The sequence below is a fragment of the Hemitrygon akajei genome, chromosome 3 (genome assembly GCF_048418815.1).
Source record: "Hemitrygon akajei chromosome 3, sHemAka1.3, whole genome shotgun sequence".
NCBI classification, from domain to species: domain Eukaryota; kingdom Metazoa; phylum Chordata; class Chondrichthyes; order Myliobatiformes; family Dasyatidae; genus Hemitrygon; species Hemitrygon akajei.
In genome coordinates this window covers 126,088,840-126,115,212 of record NC_133126.1, presented here as the reverse complement: position 1 = coordinate 126,115,212, position 26,373 = coordinate 126,088,840, and the positions used below count along the sequence as shown (strand labels likewise).

Sequence of the window (26,373 nt, the reverse complement as noted above, 5' to 3'; positions counted from 1 at the left end):
GCACTACCCTTTCCCTGTAGCTGTTGCACTTAATTTTGCATTTTGTTATTGCTTTACCTTGTACTACCTCAATTCATTATGTAACGACCACGAGACAAAAGAGCAGAATTAGGCCATTTGGAGGGATCAATTTCCCTTGAAGCCCCATAACCTTTCACGCCTTGACTAATCAAGAGACTATCAACTTCTGCCTTAAATACACTTCAGGATCAGGCCTGTGGCAACAAATTCCACATAATGATTTCATCTCTCTGAACAATATGCAATGCAAGCTTTTCACTGTAAATGTGACAATAATAAATCAACTTAGATTCCAATTCCAGATTTATTTCCCACTGCAAATCAATGAGTATTTCATATTTTGACCAATGACTGTCTCTGCAGTTTCAATATTTCTTTTTGCACCACGAGGATGTTGTTGGATGTTATCCATATGAAGATGAATGCAAGTTGTTGCAGCCTATTCATTATTCTGCATCAGTTTTGACAATAGCAATAAACCACATGAGATTGTTTCATATTTGGGAAGTCAGCTATGAGGGAGAAAGGTTGTTAATCTTTATGCTTGTTACAGTTGAAGACTTTGAGATGGAGAAATGCTGATGAAGTGGACATTGGTGTGATAAAAAAAAAAGTGAGCAGCACTTCCCTGCCAAATTGATCGCACGTTAAATTCAATTGGATTTACAACGGACAGACAATCAATTGCGGACAGTTCTGCATCACTGCAGTGTTTGAGTATTACAATGCTGACTTTTAGTCCAGATCCTTGTTTGCGTAGTTGCGGGTTTGTACAAATGTGATCAATTGGATGTTGACAAAGCGTTCTGCTTTTAAGTTAGGATTTTTAAATAGCTTAATTGTGTGTGATTAATTTAGCCTGTTCTCCCTAAATGATTGGCAAAGAGACATTGAAATGGTAGTTCAAATTCACTGTGTGATGAAATAATACATAGGAATTAATAATATTAAGATAACAGCGTAATCTAAAGCACAAAAGAAAATAAACAACAAGGTGGGAGTCTTGTTTATAGCAATTTTGTTGTTTCCTGATGATGACACTGTAAAATACAAACGATCGAGAGCCCAATAAAAATTTATATTCTCTGAAGAAATTTCATTTGAACAGATGAATCTGCAACAGTCAGCAGCGCAGTAGTTACAAAGCATGATCCCACTTCCTTCTGAGATTCCAGTTGTCAAGTGGAAGTGCGGTCTTTGCCACAAGGTGCATAAATTTCTGGTCGTGCAACTAATCTGCAAGTAATTCCCTCAATTAGCATGGTCATGTTTTCATCACAAGATCACCTGATTTTTGGATTGAACTTGTACCCTGATTTCCTGCGCTTGCGCTGAAATAAGAAAGAGAACTGTTCTTGCTGGACACTTGAAACGTTTGGTGATCTTAAGTCATAGAAGCTGTCCTCTGAAACAGAAGAAAAGTGAATGTTAGAGACTTCACATCAAGAAGAATAATCAACTACTACCTTTGATCATCAGTTCCAGTGACCAATCATGATTTTAAGTTAAGAATGATATCCACCTAAACTTTGCCAGACTTTGAAGGACTGTTAGGCCGTAACTGTTTTGGGAAATGACATTTATCTTATGTTGGGAGCTACTTAGCTGTTGCTTAGTAACTGTTCTTTGTAATATTTCCCAGATATCTGCCATAGTAGCTGTAGGTTTAATTGTAGAATTACGTACTGTATAACAAATAATGAAAAAAAAGAAAATATTTTTAAAATAATTTAAAAATTCTATATCAAATATATTTGCAGTTAAATATTACTATTTTGGCCTGATAAATGTGGGGCCAATTCTCACATTTGCCCTTTGTTGCAGTATTATCTTTACATTTTCATCAATTTCAACTCAATTCTTTAATGACACAGCCTCCAATGTGTCCAGTTTGGCTCCCATAACAGAGCCAGCCTTTCTAATCAGTTTATTGAGCCTGTTGGCATCACCTGTGTTGATGCCATTGCCTCAGCACACCACCACATAGAAGATTGTACTGGTGCGAACAGACTGGTAAAGCATGTGAAGGAGAGGCCTGCATGCTCCAAAGGACCTCAGTCTCCTCAGGATGTCAAGGCAACTCTGGGCCTTCTTGTCCACAGCCTCTGTGTTGGTTGTCTGCTCAGATCTGTCATCCAGTTGTATTACTAGTTGAGCTGGAACTTTTTTGAAATGTGCAGGAAACATTGCATTATTGTTACAAGTAGTACTTTGGTCCTTTTTTAATTAATGCACTGATAAGAAGATGGTGTCAATGCACCAACCATGAGTAACTTGATATTAAAGACCTGACAATGACTTAAAAGATATACAAGATCATTTTCTGATTACCCTGGGGTACAATGCTGAATTTGCTTAGTAAGTGTAAATAAACAATCTTCTATATGCCTTTGTCCTGCTGCCAATAAATTGCAATAAGTTGCCATATCCAAACGGAACACTTGGGAGTAACTCTTCAAAAGCACTGTCCATTCCAGCATAATTTCTGTCACCATTGGCTGAATGCACATAAAACCTGCAATATTTGAATTGTTCTTCTATTCAATGTAAATAGCATTTCTATGATTTCTATTTTTTTATGGGCTGCTTTAAAACGCTGTCTGAAAAGAAGTCCAACCTTAAGTTGCTAACTTTTGGAAGTTTCTGCTAATTTTATTTGCATGCATGTCTTTGAGGAGGCTCCAAAGTTTAAAATGTAATTTATTGGCAGTAGAACAAAAACATTTGAAAGATGTTTTAATTGCTAAGGAATTCATGACTGATAAAACCCCAACAGCAATAAATGGCAATCATGTTGAAGTTACATTTTCATCTCGTTTTCAGAATGTATCCTGAGTCTGTCTGAGTGCTCACAATGTCTACTAACCAATTCAGCTCATTCGTAGGCTTCCTTGATCAGCAGAGGCAGAAAGAAAAAAGTGCTTGCAGAAGGTTTTGTTGAAGAAATAAGTAAGGTGGAGTCCAAACTGGTCTGTCATTTCTATTATTTTTAATTGTGCCTCATGGAGACTGATAGTTTTGAAAAGTGAAGATACCCCATTTTGCTGAAAACTGAAGAATCAACTTAAACAAAACTCAAGCTTTAAAGTAAAACAGTCAAGGGATAAGCAGCACATAACATCTTCAAGGGTGCCTACTTATCTGCAGCATGACTGAACATTTGGATAAATAATCTTATTGAATTCTTCATTTGTGTTTTAACCCATAGTATATACAGTACAATAGGTCATTTTTAATTAACTATAGAAAGGCTAATAAATATTTCAAACAAGGGACGTTGATTTCTCACCCAGTCCTAGATCAACATCCTTGTTTTTATCTGATACTTTATTGCCTGAAGCAATATTTCTCTCCTCCTCAAAAGCATGCAGCCATAACTGTTTGTCTGCGAGACTTTTTGCAAACATGAGTCTACACCGCTCTTCAAAAAACTTGCTTCTAAGCTTGAAAGCATATTTAACTTTGCAGTCAAATTCCATGTCATTTCCATCATTCACTTCAGTCACTAGGCAGGTTTCTAAGAAAATTCTTTCTTTGTAGTAAAGTACGTTACGGCGTATCAGATCCTGTGAAATATGCCAAAGCACATCTGTTAATCATATTGCCAGCTTTTTGTATTTTCAATTTATTAATCACCACCTAATATATCAACAACTGAACAGCTTTAAATGGTGCCCATGTATGTTAAAGATGAACTCTAGATCTCTCTGTCTACCTCATTTATTAGCTTAATAGCTCTGCCCAGAGCTCAAGATGGAGTACAGAGTACAGGCAATATTTTACCCCATAAATGTCTGACGTGGTGGAATGTTTTACATTTAGTACATATCGCCATAAAGTGAGAGGAACATGAGCAATTATACAGAAAAGTTCAAAGTTCGAAGTAAAATTTATTATCAGTGTACATACATGTTGCTCATACACAACCCTGAGATTCATTTTCTGCAGGTGTACTTAGCAAATCTATAGAACATTAGTTGTAAACTAGATCTGTAAATAGTAAACATCAAGAATTGTAAACTGTAAACAAACTGTGCAAATATGGATAATAAATACAAAGCACTAAATAGCAAGCATGAAATAACAAGATAAAAGAGTCCTTAATTGAGTGTAGTTATTCCCTTTTGTTAAAGAGCCTGATGGTTGAGGGTAGCAACTGTTCTTGAACCTGGTAATGTGAGTCTTGAGACACCTGTACCTTCTACTTGATGCCCTACCAATACATTACTGCTCTGTAAATTCAACCTACCATCTTAGACATTTTTGTGACCTTATGCAGTGCGAAGGATAACGTGTGGACTAGTTAATGAGAGAATGGTAGGAGGTGAAGTAAATGGCTTGAAACAGATGGTGAAATTCAGATATCACAGAGGGGAAGGTGGTTGGCCAGGAGGCAGTGGGAACAAGTTGTAGACTCTGGTCCCCAGTTGGATGTGATAAATACAGAGAGCATGTATAGAAGAAGAATTAAGTCCATCAGCCTGTAGCATTAGTTTCTGGAATGGAGTAGTCAAAAAAGCATTAAGGGAGTCAGGGAAAGAAGAAAAATGTTGGAGGCCTCAACCATGGACATGGTAATGTAAGTCCTGAGGCAACATAGTGGTTCTCACAACGCTTTACAGTACAGGCGTCCTGGGTTCAATTTCTGCTGCTGCCTGAAAGGAATTTGTAACTTTTCACCGTGACCACATGGCTTTCCTCCCACAGTCCACAAGACATTCCTGTTGGTAGGTTAATTGATCATTATAAATTGTCCTGTGATTAGGCTAGGGTTAACTTGGAGGTTGCTAGGCTACAAGGCTCGAAGGTCCTGTTCTGTGCTGTATCGCAATAAACATTTAAAAAACTTAAAATAAAACCTCGTTTGGAGAATATTCAACATTAGCATTTAGATTAACGGTGAAGACAATGTTTCAATGAGAAAACAAGTAAATAAAAGTAAGAAAACAAAATATATTGGTAGCACAGATGGCAAGACAGTGTTTAAACTAGCTATTCAGGACGTTGAAGTTTTAATTCTTAGCTGGGACTTTACCTTTTTGCATAAAATCATCTGATGGTCAAATAGGTAAGCCGTATAGTTCTTTGCCCTGGCACCTGGTTCACTAACCACAACTAGATCACCACGATGAATCAATTCTGTGCTCCGGAGTTTAAGGTCATCACCCTGAGAATATAAACATTTCATTAGCTCCAGCTCTATTATTATGTTTTTTTTTGCACTTGTTCAGCTATTTGGCCTAGGATATGGAATGAAAGGTGAGCACAGATCTTCGGGAATTGTGAACTTCCTTAGTAAGTGCTGAGCGGGTCTGAATGTTTACCGCCTTCACAATTCCTTATGCCTTAATAGTGCAATTATTTCCAATGGATTAACTCCTGAAATGTAGAATGGGACGGTAGACCTTCACTGTTGTAATAATGAAAGGAGCTCTGCTGATTCCTCACCAACGGGATCAGTGGTACTGAATAGTGACAGACAAGTCCTAACAAGATTTGACCCCTTGGTGTCCATTTAATATTAAGATAACAGTAATTTCTAAAACAAAATCTCACACTAAAAATAACAGATGGCTTAGATAAGGTATATTAACAGAATCTTCTTCCAATGATAGGGGCATCAAAAATAAGAGGGCGCCAGTTCAAAGTGTGAGGAGTGAGTTTTAGCGAGGGCTTGAGGGGAAAGTCATTCACACCATCATTGGTTCCTGGAACACAGTGGTATCAAATGTACTTCAACAGCTAAAGCAATGAAGGATACAGAGCTAATGCAGTCAGAGGCGATTTGTGTAGTTGGCCAAAAGGTTGTGCCCTAGGCTCTGTTTCTGTGCTGTAAGACTCTATGACTCCGACTAATTTTACATCAGCCTTTTTAGGTATTATTATGTTCAACAACACTTCTTGCCACAGAAATTATGGTGTGTTATTTGCAACATACATTTGGTTTTTCTGTGAGAATTGAAAGCGAAGAATTTTCTGCTGGAAGAGGCGGCATGGAATTATCTGCTGAATGTGTCAGCAATGGCAAGTAATTACTTTTATCATCAAGATGACAAGTTATACGACAGAAAATATTCTACTGATTCACGATCTGTAATATAGTGATATAAACTGCAGGAAGCTTTTGGCAAGCAGTTTGATACCAATTATAGTTTTGTTGAACAATAAATTAGGAAATATTAAAATGTAGACTTGCACTTGGCACTCATTTATTTCATTCTCATCACCTTCCATTATCACTGATTCATAGTCGTACAGCAGGGAAACAGGCCCTTCAGCCCATCTTTTCCAGGCTGATTTTTGTACTTGTCTATAGTTGTCTCATTTACTTCGATGATTTGGTAAATCATATGATTAACTTGGATGCTTCCTAAATGTTGTAAGAGTATCTGCGTTCATCAACTCCTCAGGCAATAAGTTCCAAATTCCAGCCTCTCCCTATGTGAAAACACTCCCTGTCAGATCCCCTGTAAAGCTCTTTCCTCTCACCTTATAATATGCCTACAACACACTCAAAATGCTGGTGGAACACAGAAGGCCAGGCAGCATCTATAAGGAGAAGCGATGTCGACGTTTCGGGCCGAGGCCCTTCATCAGGAGTGACGAAGGGTCTCGGCCCGAAATGTCGACAGTGCTTCTCCTTATAGATGCTGCCTGGCCTGCTGTGTTCCACCAGCATTTTGTGTGTGTTGTTTGAATTTCCAGCATCTGCAGATTTCCTCGTGTTTGTTCTTATAATATGCCTCCTGTTTTAGATATCTCCATCGAGGGAAAGAATATCTTACTGTCTAACCTATCTATTCCCTTCATAATTTTGTACACCACTCTTGGGATCTTTCCTCAGCTTCTTGGTGACCACATCTTGATGCTCAAGGAACCAAGGCTCAAATTTGATGGCCTGGATCCTGAGCTTCAAACACTGTGATTCTGAGTTTTACCCGGACACTGTGTTTCAGGAGACGGCCACATCCATTAGAGTAACTACTTCAAATTCGGTCTGTTGCCAGGGATGAGATAGCGAGTGAGGCAGGTAGGGGGATCCAAGTGGTAGGGCAGGAGGTGCCTCAGCCTATTTTCCCAATAGGTCTGAAATTCCTTCAGAGGACGAGAGTGGGAATTGTAGGAAGCATGAGAAACTGAACTGTGGCCACACAGTTCAGGGAGCCACTCAAGAGGAGGGAGAGGAGAAATGTAGTTGTAACTGAGGATAGTACAGACAGGGGAATAGACACAATTCTCTGTCACAATGATTCAGAATCCTGAAGGATGTATTGTGTGCCTAGTGCCTGGGTTTGGGACATTTCATCTGAACTGCAGAGGAATTTGGAGTGGGAGGAGAAAGGCCCAGACCTCATGATCCAACAACATAGGAGAACAAGGAAAAGGTTCTGCTGAGGGAATTTGAGCAGCTAGGGACCAAAAAGATTATAATTTTCAATTTTTTTATTGGAGTCATGTGCAAGTTGCACAGGGTTAATAAGATCATATGTGTGGTTCAAAGATTAATGTGGGAGAAGTGGGTTTGAATTCATAGCACATTGGCGCTAGTATTGGGGAAGGAGGGAGCTATTCCCATGGAAAGGACTCCACCTGAGTCACGTTTGGAATAAGGTCCTAGCGAATCACTTAACTAAGGGTGTGGGTAAGATGTTAAACTAAATAACATTTTCTCTCCATTTAGAAAATAGTCTACGCTTTTATTTCTTCTTCCAAAGAGCATGACCATACAGTTCTTGACACTGTATTCCATCTGCCACTTCTTTGCCTATTCTCCTAATCTGTCTAAGTGCCCCCCTGTTTCCTTAACACTACCTTCCCTTCCACCTACATTTGTATCATCTGCAATTCCAATAGATTTACCAGGCAAGATTTTCCCTCAAGAAACCCATGTTGACCTCGGCTTATTTTATCATGTGTCTCCACATGCAAGCAGATTGGAAAAATCAGGCTGGATCCCATGGGAAGGAATTTGTATAATGCTGATGAGATAACTTTTTAGAGCAGCTCAGTTCTTGATTGGGTGTTGTGTAATGAAGCAGATTTGGTTATGGAGCTTAATGTAAAGGGACCCTAAAGAGGCAGTGATCATAACATGATAAAAGTTCACCCCGAAGCTTGAAAAGGGGAAGCTAAAGTCAGATGCATCAGTATCACAGTTGAGACATGGTAGCTCTAGAGGCACAAGAGAGGAGCTGGCCAAAGTTGGAATGGGACCTTAGCAGGAATGCTGGCAGTACGGCAATGACTGGAGCTTCTGGGAGCAATTTGGAAGACAGAGGATCAGGTCATCCTAGGGAAGAAGAAACATTCTGAAGAGAGGATGAAGCAACCATGGCTGACAATGAAAGCCAAAGAAAGCATAAAAGCAAAAGAGAGGGCATATAATATAACAAAACTTAGTGGGAAGCTAAAGGATTGGGATGCTTTTGAAAAGCAATAGAACACAACTGAAAAATGAAACCCAATCTCAGAAGGATTATGCAGGACAATAGCTGAGATGAACTGAGAGCACCTTAAGCAAAGAGATTCAATGTTTCACTGCAGAATGAGCAATCCTGGTGAGGTACTGCAAAGATGATCAAACGTGGGTACTTAGAAAGATTAAGGACAGAACTGGACAGAGTGGACATTGCATCTGATGTTGTCTGGAGACAGCACATTGATCAGCTGAGGAAAGCAGAGTCAGTTGTTAGAGAAGAAAGGTATCCAGATCTGTCAGAACCACTTTCATCAGTCCCAGAGTCAAATCCTCCAACCACCAAGAAGAAGGTGCCAGAGCCTGAGATTGTTTCACAGGCACAAGTTTCACCTGCCAGGTAAAGCAGCCCCTACTTGTCAGGAAAGACATTATCCCACAAGAAGAAGAAATGGGGTTGAGAGATAATAAATCAACCTTGGTGGAACAGACTCAATGGGCTGAATGGCCTAATTCTGTTTCCTGTCTTATGGTCCTCTGCATCAGGGAAAATAAACCCAACCTATCCAGTTCCTCCTTATATCTGAAATGCTCCAATCCAGGCAACATCCTGGCAAATTGCCTCTGCACTCTCTCACGTCCTCCCACAGAACTTCACACAGTACTCCTGTGGCATAACCAATGCTTTATAAATACTTAGCTTGACATTGCTGCTCTTGTATTCTGTACAAGATGGGATGGAAGTGAGCGTCCCATACATCTTTTTCACCACTCACGCTGCCATTGGCAGGGTTCTATGAATTTGTACCTCACTATCCCAATGTTCTTCAGCACTCCCCAGTGTCCTTCCATTGATAACGTGTAGGGCTACTTTTATTTCATCTTCCAAAATGCATCACTTCATACTTGTCACCATCAAATGCCATTGCCATTGCTCTGCCCAGCTTCCCAGCTGTTCAGCATAATGCTGAAGCCTGACAATCCGACTTGGTAACTACACCATCACAAACTTTGGTGTCATTTTCATACTTCCTACATGAACATACTGTACAAGCGATGCATGTATACCACAAACATCAAGGGTCAAAAGACCGACCTTTGTGGTACACCACTGGCCACAAACTCCAATCAGGAAACCAACCCACCAACACCACCCTGTGCCTCCTATTAGCAAGACAGTTTTGGATCCAGCTTGCCAGTTTGCGTCGGATCCCAGGCGCTTCCTCCTTTTGGAATAGCCTACCACGCCGAGTCTTGCCAACAGTCTTGCTCATACCCATGCAGACAACTCCTACCACTTTGTACTTAACAGTTGCCTCTTCAATAAATTCTAATTAGTGAGTCAGAACTTCCCATGAATTAAACCATTTTAATCAATATCTAAGCAGAGATTAATCCTGTCTCTTGGAATTATTTGCAATAATTTCCTACCACTGATAAAAAAAACTCACTGGTCTGTAGTTATCTGGCTGATCTTTACTGCCACTCTGAACAAGGAACTACATTTGCTGTCCTCCAGTCTTCTGGTAACTCACTTGTACTGGCGAGGATGTAATAATTTCCTGGAGATCTTTTTGCTTGCCGTCCGTTGCTGTATGGGGCATATTTCTTCAGGCCCTAGGTACTTATTCACCTTTACTTGCTCCAAGGCATCTAACATCTCTTCCTTCTTAATACAACCATGCTATCACTGTCCCTCCCCCTGCCCTCTCAATCTGCCGTGATCTTCTCCTTAGTGCTGCACATAAGAATTATTTATTTTAAGATCTCACACATCTCTGATTACTCCGTGAACAGGTTGCGCTTTGGTCTCTATGGAGACCTACTTTTCTCCCTGTACAAGAATGTATAATCATTTATAAGGCAAGGACACTGATCAGAATCAGGTTTACTATCACTAGCAAATGTCGTGGCAGCAGTACGATGCAGTACATAATAATATAGAAAAAAAGAATAAGTAAATAATTACAGTAAATATATATATATATAATAGTTAAATTAAAAACAGAAATAATAAAAGTGAGGTAGTATTCACAGGTCTAATATCCATTAAGGAATTGGATGGCAGAGGGGAAGAAGCTGTTCCTGAACCACTGAGTGTGTGCCTTCAGGCTTCTGTACCTCCTACCTGATAGTAGTAATGAGAAGAGGGCATGCCCTGGGTGATGGAGGTCCTTAATAATGGACACCGCCTCTTTGAGGCACTGCTCCTTGAAGATGTCTTGCGTACTATGGAGGCTAGTACCCAAGATGGAGCTGACTAATTTTATAACTTTCTGTAGCTTCTTTTTATCCTGTGCAGTAGCACGCCACCTCCATACCAGACAGCGATGCAGCCAGTCAGAATGTTCTCCACGGTACATCTGTAACAGTTTTCTGGTGTTTTAAGTGACAAACCAAATTTCCTCAAACTCCTACTGAAGTATAGCTGCTGTCTTGCCTTCTTGATAGCTGCATTGATGTGTTGGCTTAGATCCTCAGATGTCTTGACACCCAGGAACACTCACTCTCTCCACTTCTAATCCCTCTGTGAGGATTGGTTCATGTTCCCTTTCGTACCCTTTCTGAAGTCCATAATCAGCTCTTTGGCGTTACTGACATTGAGTGCAAGGTTGTTGTTGCCACACCACTCAACTGAGGAGGGGCTATTAAATACTGGTCAGCTTATGAAGCCTACAACCCTTAAAAGAATATACAATCTATACCTATTTCACCTACTTTTCAATAACTTATCTGTTGCAATTTCTTTCAAAAGATAATCATAATCAATCACCATGTGAATAAGCCTTTCAGCCCACAGTCTTCATGCCAAACATCAAGCACATATTTATGCTCATTCTCCTTTGTAGCAACTGAATCATAGCCTTTATGCCTTCACAGTACAATTGTTCATCTAAATACTTCTAAAATTTCGTGAGAGTGCCTGTCATTCTCATGCCCTCAGGGAGTTCACTAGATTTCAACCATCTTCTGGTGAAATATTTCTTGCTCTCATCTCCTCTAAATCTCCTTATCTTAAATCTATGCCCTCTGGTTCTGGATGTCTTTACTAAAGCCCTATCTATCTCTACCTTTCAGAATTTTGTATACTTTAATCAAGCCTTTTCCCCTTAAAGAAAATCAAAGCTAGCCAAACCCGATTCTCCTCATAGCTAACATGCTTCATCTTAGACAACATTCAAGAAATTACATTTCCTATAGTGTAAAAAAGCTGCATACAAAACTTCAGTTGTGGTCTATCTGCCATTTAGTTAACCCACCCACCCTGGACATTTGCTTCTCCCTCCCTCCATCGGGCAGAAGATATATAAGCCCAACAGCACATACCACTATCTAAGCCAGTCCTCATCGGGGAATCAGAGGTGGAGAGGATCAGTAGCTTTACATTCCTAGGTGCTATCATTTCGGAGGACTTGGCCAGGGCCCAGCCCATAAATGTATTCACAATGGAAGCACAGCCCCACCTCTACTTGTGAGGATTCGGCATGACATCTAAAACTTCTACAGATGTGTGCTGGAGAGTATATTGACTGGCTGCGTCACAGCCTGGTATGGAAACACCGACGCCCTTCAACAGAAAATCCTACAAAAAGTAGTGGATTCGGCTCAGTCTATCAGGGGTAAAGCTGTCCCCACCATTGAGCACATCTACATGGAGCATTGCTGCAGGAAAGCATCATCCATCATCAGAGACCCCCACCAACCATCATCTATCATCAGAGACCCCCACCAACCATCATCTATCATCAGAGACCCCCACCAACCAGGTCATGCTCTCTCCTCACTCCCCCCGTCAGAAAGAAGTAACAGGAGCCTCAGGATACACACCACCAAGTTTCAGGAACAGTTATTACTCAATCATCAGGCAGCTGAACCAGAGGGGATAACTACTTTATTTGCCCCATCACTGAACAGCTCCCACAGCCTAGGGACACACTTTCAAGAATTCTTCATCGCAAGTTCTCACTCCTTCTTTCTTTCTTTGTGTACTTTCAGAGTTTGTTGTCTTTTGCACATTGGTATTCTTCCCTGTCGGTGCTGTCTTTCATTGATTCTGTTATGGTTAATGGATTTATTGAGTATGCCCATTAGAAAATGAAACTCAAGTTTGTATATGCTGACATACATGTACTTTGATAATAAATTTGCTTTGAACTTTGAACAAAGCTCAAGGACGGCTTCTACCCTGCAGTTATAAGTCTACAAAATGGTTCCTTCCCTGTCTACCTCATGATTGAGTTTACACTGTATTGTTTACCTGCACTGCACTTACACTGCAGCTGTGTTTATCTGCATTGTTTTTGTTTTACTTTGCTTTACCTCAATGATCTGATCAGTATGGACAGTAGGCAATACAATCTTTTCACTGTATCTCAGTAAAAATAATAATACCAATTCCAATTATTATATTTTATGGCTAATGAAGTGAGTAGCCCTTATCCTTTCTTAACCACCAATGCCAGATCCTTGGCTATGCACACCAAAGTCCTCTATTTCTCATTACTTCATGGGGCCCTAACATTCTTTGTGTATATTCTAATCTTTCTAGTCCTCAAAAATGGATCATCACACAAATTTCAGGATTAAATTCCACTTGCCATTTAAAATAACATTGATTAAGTTCTGACAGAGTCTCTGATGTTGGCTGACTTGATGAGTGTTTTCCAATTTTCTGTTTCTTTTTAGACTTCCATTATCTGGGCCACTTTTGAGAGTGCTGAATGTATGGAATTCGTTGCCAGAGGTGGCTGTGGAGGGCAAGTCATTGAGTATAATTAAAGCAGAGATCGATAGATCTTTGATTAGTCAGGGCATGGAGGAATACCAGGAGAAAGCAGGAGATTTGGGCTGAGGGAGAAAATGGAGCAGCCATGATGAAATTGTGGAGCAGACTCAAAAGGCCAAATGGCCTAATTCTGTTTTCTGTATGTTATAATCTTATGGTCTTATTTGCAAAAATAAAGGGGCAGGACAGAGAGAGGGGAAAGAGAGAGAAAGAAGGGCAGAGGATTTGGCTGCAATGTTCTTCTCCCTCATCTCCACAGTAGCCTGTTGTATAGCTATTCTGTAGCCACCTTGGGGAGAGGTCTGGTAAGGTGTGATGATCTCTCCTGTGATCATTGTCACAGTAATGCAGCATTTATGAGCTGTTCATTTAACTCCCATTGGCAGAAAAAATACCAGAAGCTTGTACTGCAAGCAGCAACCACTGCTCTTAATGGACTTAGCAATTCTTTTAAATTGCTGCAGTGATATTTCAGTGTAACCAAATGTTTCACCCAGTGTCAATGCTTTAAAAGATATATAGGTTTTGTCTTAGCATATTGGGAAGGAGGCTAAAGAGAAGGCAAAGCATTTTTCCCAATTCTCCCAATTTTTACCTTCCAATTTAAAACAGACTTCTGAAACTTTGTTAATTTATCTTCTTGGTCTTCTCCTTTCTCAGCATTAATCGCATCAAGAACTTCCCTCATGACAACCACAGCCTCTTCCACGTTCGAATAATCCCTCAGTAAATCAAGAGAAAAGCTTATAAATAAACTTTCTACAATCATAGCAAAATTACTTCAAGGTAGAAGGGGTAGATATCATCTCATCCACTCTAATTGTTCACATGATCCATTTTGGTGGGTCTGGAGTCATCTGTAGACTAGACTGGGTAAGGGTAGTTGCTAAAGGACATGAAAATAGGTAATGATATCAATTTAGTAGTTTCTTGGTCACTATTCCTGCTATTTTTAATGCCACATTTTGATTCATATACTTAAGTGGAGGGAGCTTTTTTTTTTGCAAGCTCAAGAAATTGAGGACCTGATTTAACCCAGAGAACCAATCGTGCATTTGGTCCTGAGAATGGGTGCCAGGACTGAGGTTAGTCATGATAATATTGAGCAACAAGCTGAGCTGAGGGGCAAAGAGGCTCATTCCCATCATTCTTTTTTGCATTTTTAAGATATTTGGTTTTTTGAACTGACAACAGGATATTTGAACTGATGGTAGGATTTGAATTAAACTCCCTGGATCAGTGGCCCAGCCCTCATCATAATGGTGTGGTAAATTAGCAATCATTTTGTCATGTTTTTGTTTATTTCTCAGTAAATCTGTTAAGATTACTTTCTCCTTACTCAGTAAAGAAAATGCAAGATCCACTTCTCCTTTACTTTTAGTTGACCAATGGGGATACATTTTCAGTAAAGCTAAAGGAAGAAAAATCAGGCTGGTTTCACAATAAATTGTCCAATGCCTCTGGTGACTATTTACTCTTTGTAATTTTCTCCACCATCTAAAAGGTGAAAAGAGATATACACTTCTTTCCCTTTACTTTTCTCTAGAATTTTCACCAGTTCACTCACTGAGGCAAAACAGCGCAGAGATCGCTGGAAGTAAATTTAAAAAAAAAATTGGTTTCAGCACTGTGATGAACCATGGTACTGAAACTAATTTCAGATGTTAGTCGGGACACTTATGTGTAGAAATGAGATTAAATAAGCATTATGCTTTTGTGCACCATGTACCACAACTTTAATTTAAAAATCCAAATGCATGGGAAATTCAGGAGTAATGCACTTCCCAGAGTTGTTGATACACACAGAGACAGATCTCCATGAGTAATGAATGTGGAAGTGTGGATATTCTTGTTGATATCCAATGCAAATGCATTTTCCTGCTTGCATTTATTTCCCATGGAGACCATAGACCATCACAGTGCTTGTAAGTGTTTGATGACCTACAGTTTATCTATCTCAGAAGGTGAAGACCTATGGAGATTGATGCTGGCATTTTTGTAATGTATTTAAATCAGCTAACCCAGGGGATAATAACATCTTCCACCCCATCCACCCACCTGTAGCTCCTAATCCTCATCTGACTCCAAGATGGTGGCCAACCCAACCTCTAGTCTTCAACGAAGACCCTAACTGTGCATCAGTCAACCTATTCCTCACTGCCAATCAACTACTATAGACTCACCATTCACTTTCCCACTGTCTTCAGCTCCAGTAATGATGACTTCTGCAACAGCCAGGTGGTACCAGTTTTGATCCCACACCCAGTTCTGATCCCTGGTGTTTCTCTACCATCACTGGGATTCTCTTCATGTTGATTGCACTCAAACATCCATCAATCTACCCCCATTTCCCTTGTCTGGCCTACATGGTTGGAGATCATATGGGACTGGCCTGTTTAGTGCCACCTGTGACATGGGGCATCAAGTCTTCTGAAATATGCAGTAGGCATACGGTGTGTTGGCCTTCATTAGTTGGGGGACTGAGTTCAAGAGCTGTGAGGTAATGTTGTAGCTTTATAAAACTTGGTACATTGTGTTCAGTTATGTTGCCTCATTATAAAAAGGATGTGCAAGCTTTAGAGAGGGTGCAGAGGAGAGTTACCAGGATACTGCCTGGATTAGAGAGAATGTCTTATGAGGAGAGGTTGAAGGAGCTAGGGATTTTCTCTTTGAACTGAAAGGGGAAGAGAGGTGACTTGGCAGAGATCTAGAAGATGATAAGAGGCATAAAAAGAGTGATAGCCAGCGAATTATTTCCTAGGGTAGAAATGGCTTATACAAGATGGCATAATTTTAAGATGATTGGAGGAAAGTATGGGGGGGATGTTAGAAGTAGTTTTTTTGTATAGAGTGTGGTAAGTGCATGGGACACATTGCTAGGTGTGATGGTAGAGGCCTATAAATTAGGGAGATTGAGAGGGGGATTTTCATTCAGGTTTGCTAATGGATTATAAAAGCCACTTGCAACAGTTTTTTTTGGAGCTTTGGCTCAAGTCAGGGGAATGACTAATCGGTGTTTGGGATTGGTTAGCAAGAACAAATTAAAGGAAGGCTGGAGCAAGTGCAGAGTGGACAGAGTTTGAGTGAAGATTTTGAGGCTTTAGTTCTGCAAGGCTTCACCAAAGAGAGGCTTCAGTCAGAAAAGGCAAAAAAGAATAGCTTTAGGTAGAGTTCCCCCCAACCCTTTCTTTACATTTGCTTAGTTAGAATAGTAGAGATGCCAGGCAGGGTAGCAAAACATTCCTCTGGTGGGATGAGGGAAGGCAGGGAGACCTCCAGTCTCCCTGACAACTACAACTGCAAGAAGAGCATCAAACTGCTGCTTCTAACAATCCACATTAAGGAACTGGAGCTGGAACTGGATGAACTCCAGATCATTCAGGAGGCTGAAGGGGTGATAGATAGGACGTATAGAGAGGTAGTTACACACAGGGTGCAAAACACAGGAGACAGAGTGACAGCCTGGAATGGGAAAGCGGTTAAGGAGCTAGTGCAATGTACCCCTGTGGCCATCCTCCTCAACGACAGGTATATCATTTTTAGATGCGGTTAAGGAAGGGGATGACCTAACAGAGGAAGGTCACAGCAGTCGGGTCTCTGGCACTGAGTCTGGCTCTGTGACTCAGAAAGGAAGGCGGGCGGGGGGGAGAAGAAGAGAGCTGTGGCTAAAGGGGATTTGTTACTTAGGGGAACAGAAAGGAGGTTCTGTGTATGAGATCGAGATTCCCAGATGGTATGTTGTCTCCCACCTGCCAGGGTCTGGGACAACTGGGATCGAGACCTCAGCATTCTTGCGCGAGGATGAACAGTCAGAGGTTGTGGTCCATGTAGGTACCAATGATATGAGTGGGAAGAGTGACAATGTTCTGTGTAGGGAGTTCAGGGAGTTAGGTGCTAAGTTAAAGGGCAGGACCTCCAGGGTTGTGATCTCAGGATTACTACCCATGCCACGAGCTAGTGAGGCCAGAACTTGGAAGATTATACAGTTTAGCATGTGGCAAAGGAGTTGGTGTAGGAGGGATGGCAGAAGATTTTTGGATCATTGGGCTCTCTTCCAGGGAAGGGGGTCCTGTGGAGAAGAGAATTCAGTACAGGCAATTACGTGGTTTTGCATTTTGGTAGGACCAACCAGTGTAGGTTTTATACAGTGAACAGTAGGGCACTGAGGAGTGTGGGAGAACAAAAGGATCTGGGAATTCAGGTCCATAATTCATTGAAAGTGATGTCACAGGTACATAGAGGCATAAAGAAAGCTTTTGGCATACTGGCCTTCACAAATGGGATGTTATATAATACGATATTGGTGAGACCTAATTTGGAGTATTGTGTGCAGTTTTGGTCACCGACCTAGAAGAAAGATGAAAACAAGGTTGAAAGGGTACTGAAATAATTTACAAGGGTCCGGAGGACCTGAGCTATAAGGAAGGATTGAATATGTTTGGACAGTATGCCTTGGAATGTAGAAGATCCAAGATGGCGGCGCGACCCAGCTTGCAGCGGCCACTCCGAAGCTGATCATCTGTTATTTGTGAAGTGGGGTGCAATGCTCATCATAATCGATTGAAAACGGACATGGGAGCACAGAGGAACATCGGGAAATCTCCAGGAAGACCTTCTTCATTGCTGCTGCTGCTGTGAGGTCCGGGACTCTGCTGGGAAGAACAGGCCCCCAGTCCTTGGGGTTGCGTTGCTGATGGCTGTTGGTGGGGCCATCTTAATATGCTCGGTAGAGGATGGTGCTCAGAGAAGCTGTGCCGGAGGGGATGGTCGTCGGCTCGGAGGTTCGACGGACTCGGGTCGCTTTCGGTGTGTGCTGCGTCTGTGAGGCTGGTTTCGATGGAGCTTCCATTGTGTGCTGCGTCTGCGAGGCTGAGTCGGGGGGGCGCCTTGGAAATCCATAGCGGGGGATACTCCCTTCTGCCGCCAGTGTGGGATGGCGAGTCTGTCGGGACATTGGGGACTTGTGGAAGCTGTGTGGTGATTTCTTTTGAACTTATAGCCCTTTAACATCTTTGGACTATTTTTACTGCGCCCATAGTCTTTTTTTTATCAATTATGCTATTGTTTGCACTGTTGTAACTATATGGTTTTGTGCAGGTCTCGTAGCTTTAGTTTTTGGTCTTGTTTGTCTGGTGGAGTTGGAGCTCCTTTCCGGGGAACGTGCTAGACGGTAGTGCGATATTAATATGCAGCCTCTCCAGACTCTGGATTGGGGATTGCCAAACGTTACGTGGATTTTCTGGTGTAGTCTGTTTTGTCATATGCTTTTGTGATATCATTCTGGAGGAACGTTGTCTCATTTTTTAACTGCATTGCATTTTTGGTTTCTAAATGACAATAAACTGAATCTGAATCTGCATCTGATTTGGAGGAGATTTGATAGAGGATTATGAGGGGTATAGATAAAGCTAAATGCAAGCAGGCTTTTTCCACTGTGGTTGGGTGGGACTACAACCAGAGGTGATCTGTTAAGTGTGAAAGATGAAAAGTTTAAGGAGAACATGAGGTGAAACTTCTTCACTCAGAGGTTTGTGAAAGAGTGGAATGAGTTGCCAGCACCAGTGGTGCATGCAAGCTTGATTTCAACATTTAGGAGAAGTTTGGATAGGTACATGGATGGTAGGGGTATGGGGTGGGGGCATGATCCTGGTAGGAGTTGATGAGAGCAGGCAGTTTAAATGGTTTCAGCATGGATGAGATGGGCTGAAGGGCCTGTTTCTGTGTTGTACTTGTGTATGACTCTACAGCACAGGAACAGGCCATTTAGTCAACAATGGTGCACTGAACCAGCTAAAAAGCAAGTCAAAACACCCAAACACAGATCCCTCCTACTTACAGCAAGTCCTAATCCCTCCATCTTCCTTACATTCATTGCCTATTTAAACGTCTCCTAAATGCCTCTAATGCATTTGCCTCCACCAACCTATCAGGCAACACATTTCAGGCATGATTCATGATGCCTGAGTAAAATACTTACCCTACACCCCTCTCACATTCGATGCATGTCCTCCGGTACTAAACATGGAAACAGCTACCCTTTGTACACTCTAGTTATGCCTCCTAGAATTATGTAAAGCTCGATCAGATCTCCCCTCGGCCTTGGACACTCTAAAGAAAACAGTCCAAGATTATCCAGCCTCTTGTTATAGCACATGCCCTCTAAACCAGTCATCATCCTGGCAAACCTCTTCTGCACTTTCTCCAAAGCCTCAGCTTCCTTTCTTCAGTGGGGCAACCAGAACTGTATGCAATATTCCAGATGAGACCTAACCAGAGTTTTATAAAGTTGCAACCTCCTGAGTATGAACTTACTGTTGCATGGATTTTTCACAAATAAAGTCAGTAGGTAGCAGATTTAACTCTTACGGGTGGGAAGGTTGGGTGACTTTCATCAGCTCCTTTAGCAATAATGGATATTTACAGATCTTCTGCACTGGCACAATCAGCAGACCATCAAGTGGCAGGTTGATCAACTGTTGATGCATTCGACAAACCTCAAAGAAGTGAGCATATTTCTCCACCATTATGAGTTTAGTCCATTCCTCAAGTGCTTTCATGTGACTTGTGTAGTATTTCACATACAACATGAAGCCTTTCTTCTGCAAGTAAGGGAGAGGAAAATGAGGAGGTGATACCATAGATGACACAGAGGCAGCCATAGTTGCTCAAAGTCTATCAGTCACCAAGCTATCATTACCTGGCTCACAGGATATTAAAACAACTGCCTGCCTTCTAGAATGGTGGCGGAATGTGTTTCAGATGGTCACAATGAAAAATGTGGACTCCTGGCTAGACCACATTCGGAAGCAATAACCAGAAGCTTGGATTTTAAGTGGAGTCTTTATCATGGGGATTGTCTCAGTTGAGTCATAAAGCTAAAGCACTGGGTTATACAACACAGACCCTTCAACAGAACCCCCATCCTTCCCATCACTATCTATACCGATGCCATTTATCATCATTTGATCCATAATCTATTGTTTTATTTTATTTAATTTATTGACATAGAGCATGGACAAGGCTCTTCTGTCCCTTCAAACCATGCCTCCATCCTAGCCTAATCATGGGACAATTTACAATGACCAATTAATCCATAAGATACACCCAAAAGCTCCTTCCACCTTCATTTCCACTCCTGATGAAAGGTTTTGGCCTGGAATGTCAACAGTTTACTCTTTTCCATAGATGCTGCCTGGCCTGTTGAGTTTCTCCAGCATTTTGTGTGTGTTGCCCCTGAGCTTTTAACCTGCATCAGACCACTGCTCCCCCAAACCAGCATAGGACCCGAGTGCTTCACCTCACCCCCAAAAAACAGCTATCTGAATCCCCTCAGGAATATTAACCAGTCAAATATGATGCTCTTGCTGAAGTAGCTGACTGCCAGACTGCCAGACTGACTGCCAGACATCCTTTATCCCCACTTATCAAAGACTTACCCGGTCTTTTCCCCAGCTACTTACCTTTAGCTCAACCTTGCCCGCTCATGTCTCCCATATGCCTTATCCTTCTGCTGGCTTCCAAGACATTCTCACACCTGATGACTGATGGCAGCAACTCTACTGATCCACAGCCCAGAGCTCCCTACCATCGCAAAAACTAGACCACATCCTAGGACTCAATTCACACACTTAGAGTCAGCGAGTCATTGAACACAATAGCACACAAGCAGGCCCTTTGGCCCATCTAGTCTGGGTCTCTGCCTAGTCTCACTGACCTGTACCTGGACCACAGCCCTCCATACCCCTCCCATCCATGCACCTATCCAAATTTCTCTTGAAGAAGGAAATCAGACCTGCATCCGCCACATCCATTGGCAGCTTGCTGCACACTTGCACCCCTCTCTGAAGTTCCCCTTAAACAGTTCACCTTTCACCCTTAAACCATGACCTCTGGTTGTATCTCACCCAACCTCAGTGGAAAAAGCCTGCTTGTGTTTACCTTATCTATGTCTTTCATAATTTTGTATACCTCTATCAAATTTCCTCTCATTCTCCTATGTTTCAGGGAATAAAACATAGCCTCTTCAATCTTTCCCTATAACTTATGTCCTCAAATCCTGGCAACATCCTTGTAATTTTTCTCTGCTTTCTTTTAATCTTATTGAACACTTTCCTTCAAGCAAGTGACAAGAACAGCACATAATATTCCAAATTAGGACTCACCAAAGTCTTATACAAATTCAATATAACTTGCCAGCTGCTGTACTTCTTTGATTTATAAAACCCAATGTGCCAAAAGCTCTTTTTGCAATGGTATTTACTAGTGACACCACTTCCAAGGAATTATGAATCTGTATTCCCAGATCCCTCTGTTCTACCACACTCCTCAGTGTCCTACCACTCACTGTGCAAGTCCTACCCTGGTTTGTCCTCCCATTGTATAACACCATAAATTTGCTTGCATTGAATTCCATCTGCCATTTTTCAGCCCATTCTTCAGCTGGTCCAGATCCCACTATACCCCCAATATTGATGTCACCTGCAAATTTGTTGATTTAGTTAACGTTATAGATGACAAACAACAATGAAACTGGCACCAATCACTGGAACGCACCATTAATCACAGGCCTCCTGTCAGATAGACAGCCGTCTACTGCCGCTCTCTAGCTTCTCCTGTGATGCCAATCTCCAATCCAATTTACCATCTCATCTTGAATACCAAGCAATAAACATTCTTGACCAGTCTCCCATGGGGCATTTTCTCAAAGGCCTTGCTAAAGTCGATGTGGATGACATCTACTGCCTTGCCTTCATCAACTTTCCTGGTAACTTCATCAAAAAATCTCTAAGATTGGTTAGACATGACCTACAACACACAAATAGTGAACCGAATTACGCTCTCATTATTTATTATTTACATATTTTTCCATTTGCACTGTTTGTTGTTCAGTTGCTGAGTATACACTCAGGAAAAGGAATTTCAGGGTTGTATGTGGTGACATGTACGTACTCTGATAATAAATTTTGCTTTGAACTTTGAAATATATTGGGCAGATGGGAAAAGTGGGGGAGGGACTAGCAGATTAAGTAGGTGTATGCGGTTGATGGGCAGGTGAAGTAGGTGGGACAGGGAAAATGAAAATGGGTGACTGGGGTGGAAGGGCTGTAAAGAATGGGATGTGTGAGAGGACGCAAGGGTGGATTAGAAAGAGAAAGGACAGACAGGGAGCAAGTTACATAAAAGAGAAGATTTCAATGTTCATGTTATTGGGCTGGAGGCTAAGCAGGTGGAATATTAGGTACTGCTCTTTGAGTGCATTTCACCTCACCTAGCAGTGGAGGAGACCAAGGATAGAGAAGTCAGTATGGGAATGGAGGGGGAATTAGAATGGTTTACAATAGGGGGTGGTAGGTGGCCATTGTGGATGGAACACAGGCACGTCAGATAGATGGTCCATTGTAAGAACTGACAGAAGTGTAAATGTAATGGTAGGGAATTGAGTAGAGAAGGAAAGGACTACACTGGAATTGGAATTGAAATTAGTTTGTTATTGTCACATGTACAGAGGTACAACGAAAAGCTTGTCTTGCATTAGTGTTCAAATCACTACAGTACTTTGAGGTAGTACAAGGTGAAGCAATAACAGACTGCAGAATAAAGTGGAACGGCTACAGGGAAAGGGCAATGTGGGTAAGCAAAATGGACGAAGATCATGATGAGGTAAATTTTGAGGTCAATGGTCCATCATTTCGGGTAGATGGAGCTCGTCAGCTTGGGAAGGCAGTTCATCTAAGAGAGGGAAAACTCTGATTTCAAATCTCTGCTGCCTTGTGGCCATACCCCATCATGGGAAAGGCTTCGGGAGTAAACCCTGAGGACAAATATGGAGCTGGAGTCCCTAAGGCAGTCAGACGTTGCCTTCGACCTCGTTCTGCCAACTTCTGTGACGACACTGGTGCCAAGCTGTATCGGCCCTTGCCCCTCCCTTGGACAACATCGGTGGCGTGGAGAGGGGAGACTTGCAGCAAGGGCAACTGCCAGTCTTCCATACAATCTTGCCCAGGCTTGCACCCTGGAGAGGACACTCTAGCATCGCCTCACCACGATGGCAACTGAAGCAAGACTTTCCAGGCGCAGATCCATGGTCTCGCGAGACTAACGGATGCCACCACGGTCCATCATAGAAAGTTTCAAAGGGGATGGAAAGCAAGTGAAAGTATTTGACAAAGGAAATGATGATGCAAGATAAACAGAGGTGATACTGAGACAAGATTTAGTAGCAAACCAATAATAAAGAGGATATGCAAGTGATAAAGGCATCACCAGTACTAGCAGCTAAAACATGGGATGAGATGCTATAGTCTGAAATGTTGAATTCAAAATTGTGGCATGAACTTTACAGAAACTGGTGATCTATTATCATACCTATCATATTGCCTTCCATTTTATCAAAGTTTAGTATTTTCATCTACACTTGCCCTGCACCCCACTTCCTCTGTACTGCTTTACAACATGCAACAGCAGTCCTGACAAAAGCTAAAACTTCCACTCTGCTGAGTGTTTTCAGAGTTCTCAGAAGTCCAACATCAATTCTAGTTGGCCATGCTGGTGGTGTTCACATTGTTTCATACCCTACTGTTCTTACAACAAGTTGAAGCTGCTTTAAAATTCCTTCAAACATATCAAGAGCCACCTTTGTGGCTTGCGGATTTACAGGTATTTTACACTTGTCAAAGGAAAATTGGAAAAGCTCACCAGCACTCACTTGCTCAATGAAACAGGCACCAAATTCACTCAAGTGGGGTTGCTGTGAATTGTACCTCGTCTCCATACTGGACAGCAATCTCTTGTGCATTTGGTAGATGTCCCCGATGTTTGAAAAGAGAGTTACCAACCGTTTGTGAGAGAACAAGTCTTTTGCTTTCTGACACTCTTTGTAGTAACCCTGAAATGAAGAGGTGAAAATGGATATCATATTTTTATTTGAGCATTTTGTTCAACAACAGGAATACTTTTTTCCCAATTCATTTAGCATGTTTGTGTTATGGTCCAGTCCGGAGCCCGCATTCCGGGTCTTGATCCAGTCCGCATGCTCCGGACTCTGGGTCTTGTAGCCATCCCTCCTTTTGCCCTTGAGCCCAATTAGTCACACTTGTGGATCATCGTGGCTTGTTGGGGCTCAAGGAGGTGCACCTGATGCCCATTGGCTGGTGGTGTATATAGGGGGCTCTGGGACAAAGTAGAGTTGGAGGTTGTCCTGTTCCTCTGGTTTCCTGGCTAGGAGTTCCCCTTGTTAAAGATGAGTTCTTTGAGTAAGTCTGGCAGTCACCCTGGACCTAGTTCCCTTCCTATCCCTTGCCTCTGTCGGGCAAGCCTGGCTGGACTGCTGTTGCCTGGTGGGGGACTCTGCCCCTACCTATCCCTTGCTGCTGATGGGTTGTGCCCTACTACCTACCCAGGTGTCCTGTGATCTGCTCAGGCCCCTGTGTTGCTGCCTGGGAGGTCTGTGCCCTGCCCAGGAGTTATGTAGCCTGCTCAGTGAACTCCGGGATCCTCCTGCCTTGCCCGAACTCTGGGGTCCTCCTGTCTTGCCCGAATTCTAAGACTCTCCCAGAACCCCAGAATCACCTTGAATGTCATGTCCCTCATGCACACCATGGTCATCACATCTTGTCTATTGTTTAGTTGTTCCCGTTCTGCCCCTAGTACTTCGGTGCCTGTGTCTTGTGCTTGGGTCCAGCCTCCTGTCCCCTTATGACAGGTTGCTAAAAGTCAATAATCCTAATTTAATATCCCAAAGTAAAACTGCAGCCCAGTCTATCATTGGCATATTACAAATTCATGCAACATCACTGCTTTACTTCCTCTTAATTTCTGAAATGATCAGAAAAATCATATAATAAACAGCCGGTATAGTTAGCAGAGGACATACCTAGTTGTGTAAAATCAAGAAGTGCCCCTAAAATTTGCAGTGCTGAGGTCTTTGTAGATCATTTACTACACCCCCTCCCCTGCCAGCCTGCAGCCCTGATTCAGTAGTTGAAGCATTTTCATTCGCTGGGAATCACTTTGCAAATTCAACCTACTGTCTTAACCGGAAGACTCAATTTATATTTAAAACTACAAATTACAGGGGACTTGAGCTTGAGAATCTGTATTAGGGAAAGGTATTGATGTGGGTAGACAGGAACAACACACAGTGAGACTATCTAAAGACAAATCAGGAGTAAAAATGGTCATGCTGAAAAGGGAAAAATATATCATGTCATTAATTCATCAGCATCTGGATTACATGCCTAGTTTTACCTAACCTCAGCCCATTTTCTATGTTAGCAATGCTGAATATTCCTCAAACTATTTGACACTAAATTTTCAAAACAGCTAGAAAATCAATACTTACATCAAAGTTCAAAGTAAATTTATTAACAAAGTACAATATGTATATGTTACCAAATACAACCCTGAAATTCATTTTCTTGTGGGAATATTCAGTAATTCCAAGAATCATAATACAATCAATGAAAGACCACACCCAGCTGTGCAAATATAAGAGAAATAATAATAATAATAAATAAACAAACACACAATAAATATTGAGAACATGAGATCAAGAGTCCTTAAAAGTCAATCCATAGGTTGTGGGAACAGATATGGGATGGGGCAAGTGATATCAAATGATGTTATCAGCACTGGTTCAAAAGCTTGATGGTTGAGGAGTAACTGTTCCTGAATGTGCTGATGTGAGTCCTGAGGCTCCTGTACCTTGTTCCTGATGGTAGCAATGAGAAGAGAGCATAGCCCAAGTGTTCTTGATGAAGGATGCTACTTTCCTGCGACAGCGCTGCGTATGAATGTACTCAATGGTGGAGAGGACTTTACCCAAGATGTACTAGGCCATAACCATTACTTTTTGTAGGATTTTCCATTCAAGGGCATTCACATTTCCATACCAATCAATTTCGTCTCCACCACACATTTATAAACATTTGTCAAAGTATTAGATATCACGCCAAACCTTCAAAAACTTCGAAGGAAGTAGAGGTGCTGCTGTGTTTTCTTCATAATGGCACTTAGGTGCCGGACCCAGGAAATGTCCTCTGAAATGATAACACTGGTGGAATGTAAAATTGCTGACCCTCTCCACCTTTGATCCCCCGATGAGGTCCAGCTTATGGACCTCTAGTTTTCTTCTCCTGAAGTCAGTAATCAT

General features: G+C 41.8%; 1 protein-coding gene across 1 annotated transcript; it reads right to left on the bottom strand.

Annotated features, from left to right (window-relative positions):
- Window positions 1–1,205: 1,205 nt before the first annotated feature.
- Window positions 1,206–24,026, bottom strand: LOC140723731 (rho guanine nucleotide exchange factor 9-like). The gene is made up of 4 exons (XM_073038280.1): window positions 23,929–24,026; window positions 5,057–5,188; window positions 3,311–3,587; window positions 1,206–1,426 (listed from the first exon to the last, which is right to left on the bottom strand). Exons 1-4 carry the CDS (start codon window positions 24,016–24,018, stop codon window positions 1,305–1,307), a joined length of 621 nt encoding a protein of 206 aa, XP_072894381.1. The 5' UTR covers window positions 24,019–24,026; the 3' UTR covers window positions 1,206–1,304.
- Between the last annotated feature and the right edge of the window lie 2,347 nt (window positions 24,027–26,373).

What these genes read in the sequence shown, in the direction of transcription:
- LOC140723731 (XM_073038280.1), bottom strand. Translation starts at nt 24,018, where the DNA reads ATGCACAAGAGATTGCTGTCCAGTATGGAGACGAGGTACAATTCACAG. An exon ending in GTGCCTGTTTCATTGAGCAA is followed by an intron (nt 5,189 to 23,928) that starts GTGAGTGCTGGT and finishes TTATATTCTCAG; the next exon opens with GGTGATGACCTTAAACTCCG. An exon ending in GGATGTTGATCTAGGACTGG is followed by an intron (nt 1,427 to 3,310) that starts GTGAGAAATCAA and finishes CTTCTGTTTCAG; the next exon opens with AGGACAGCTTCTATGACTTA.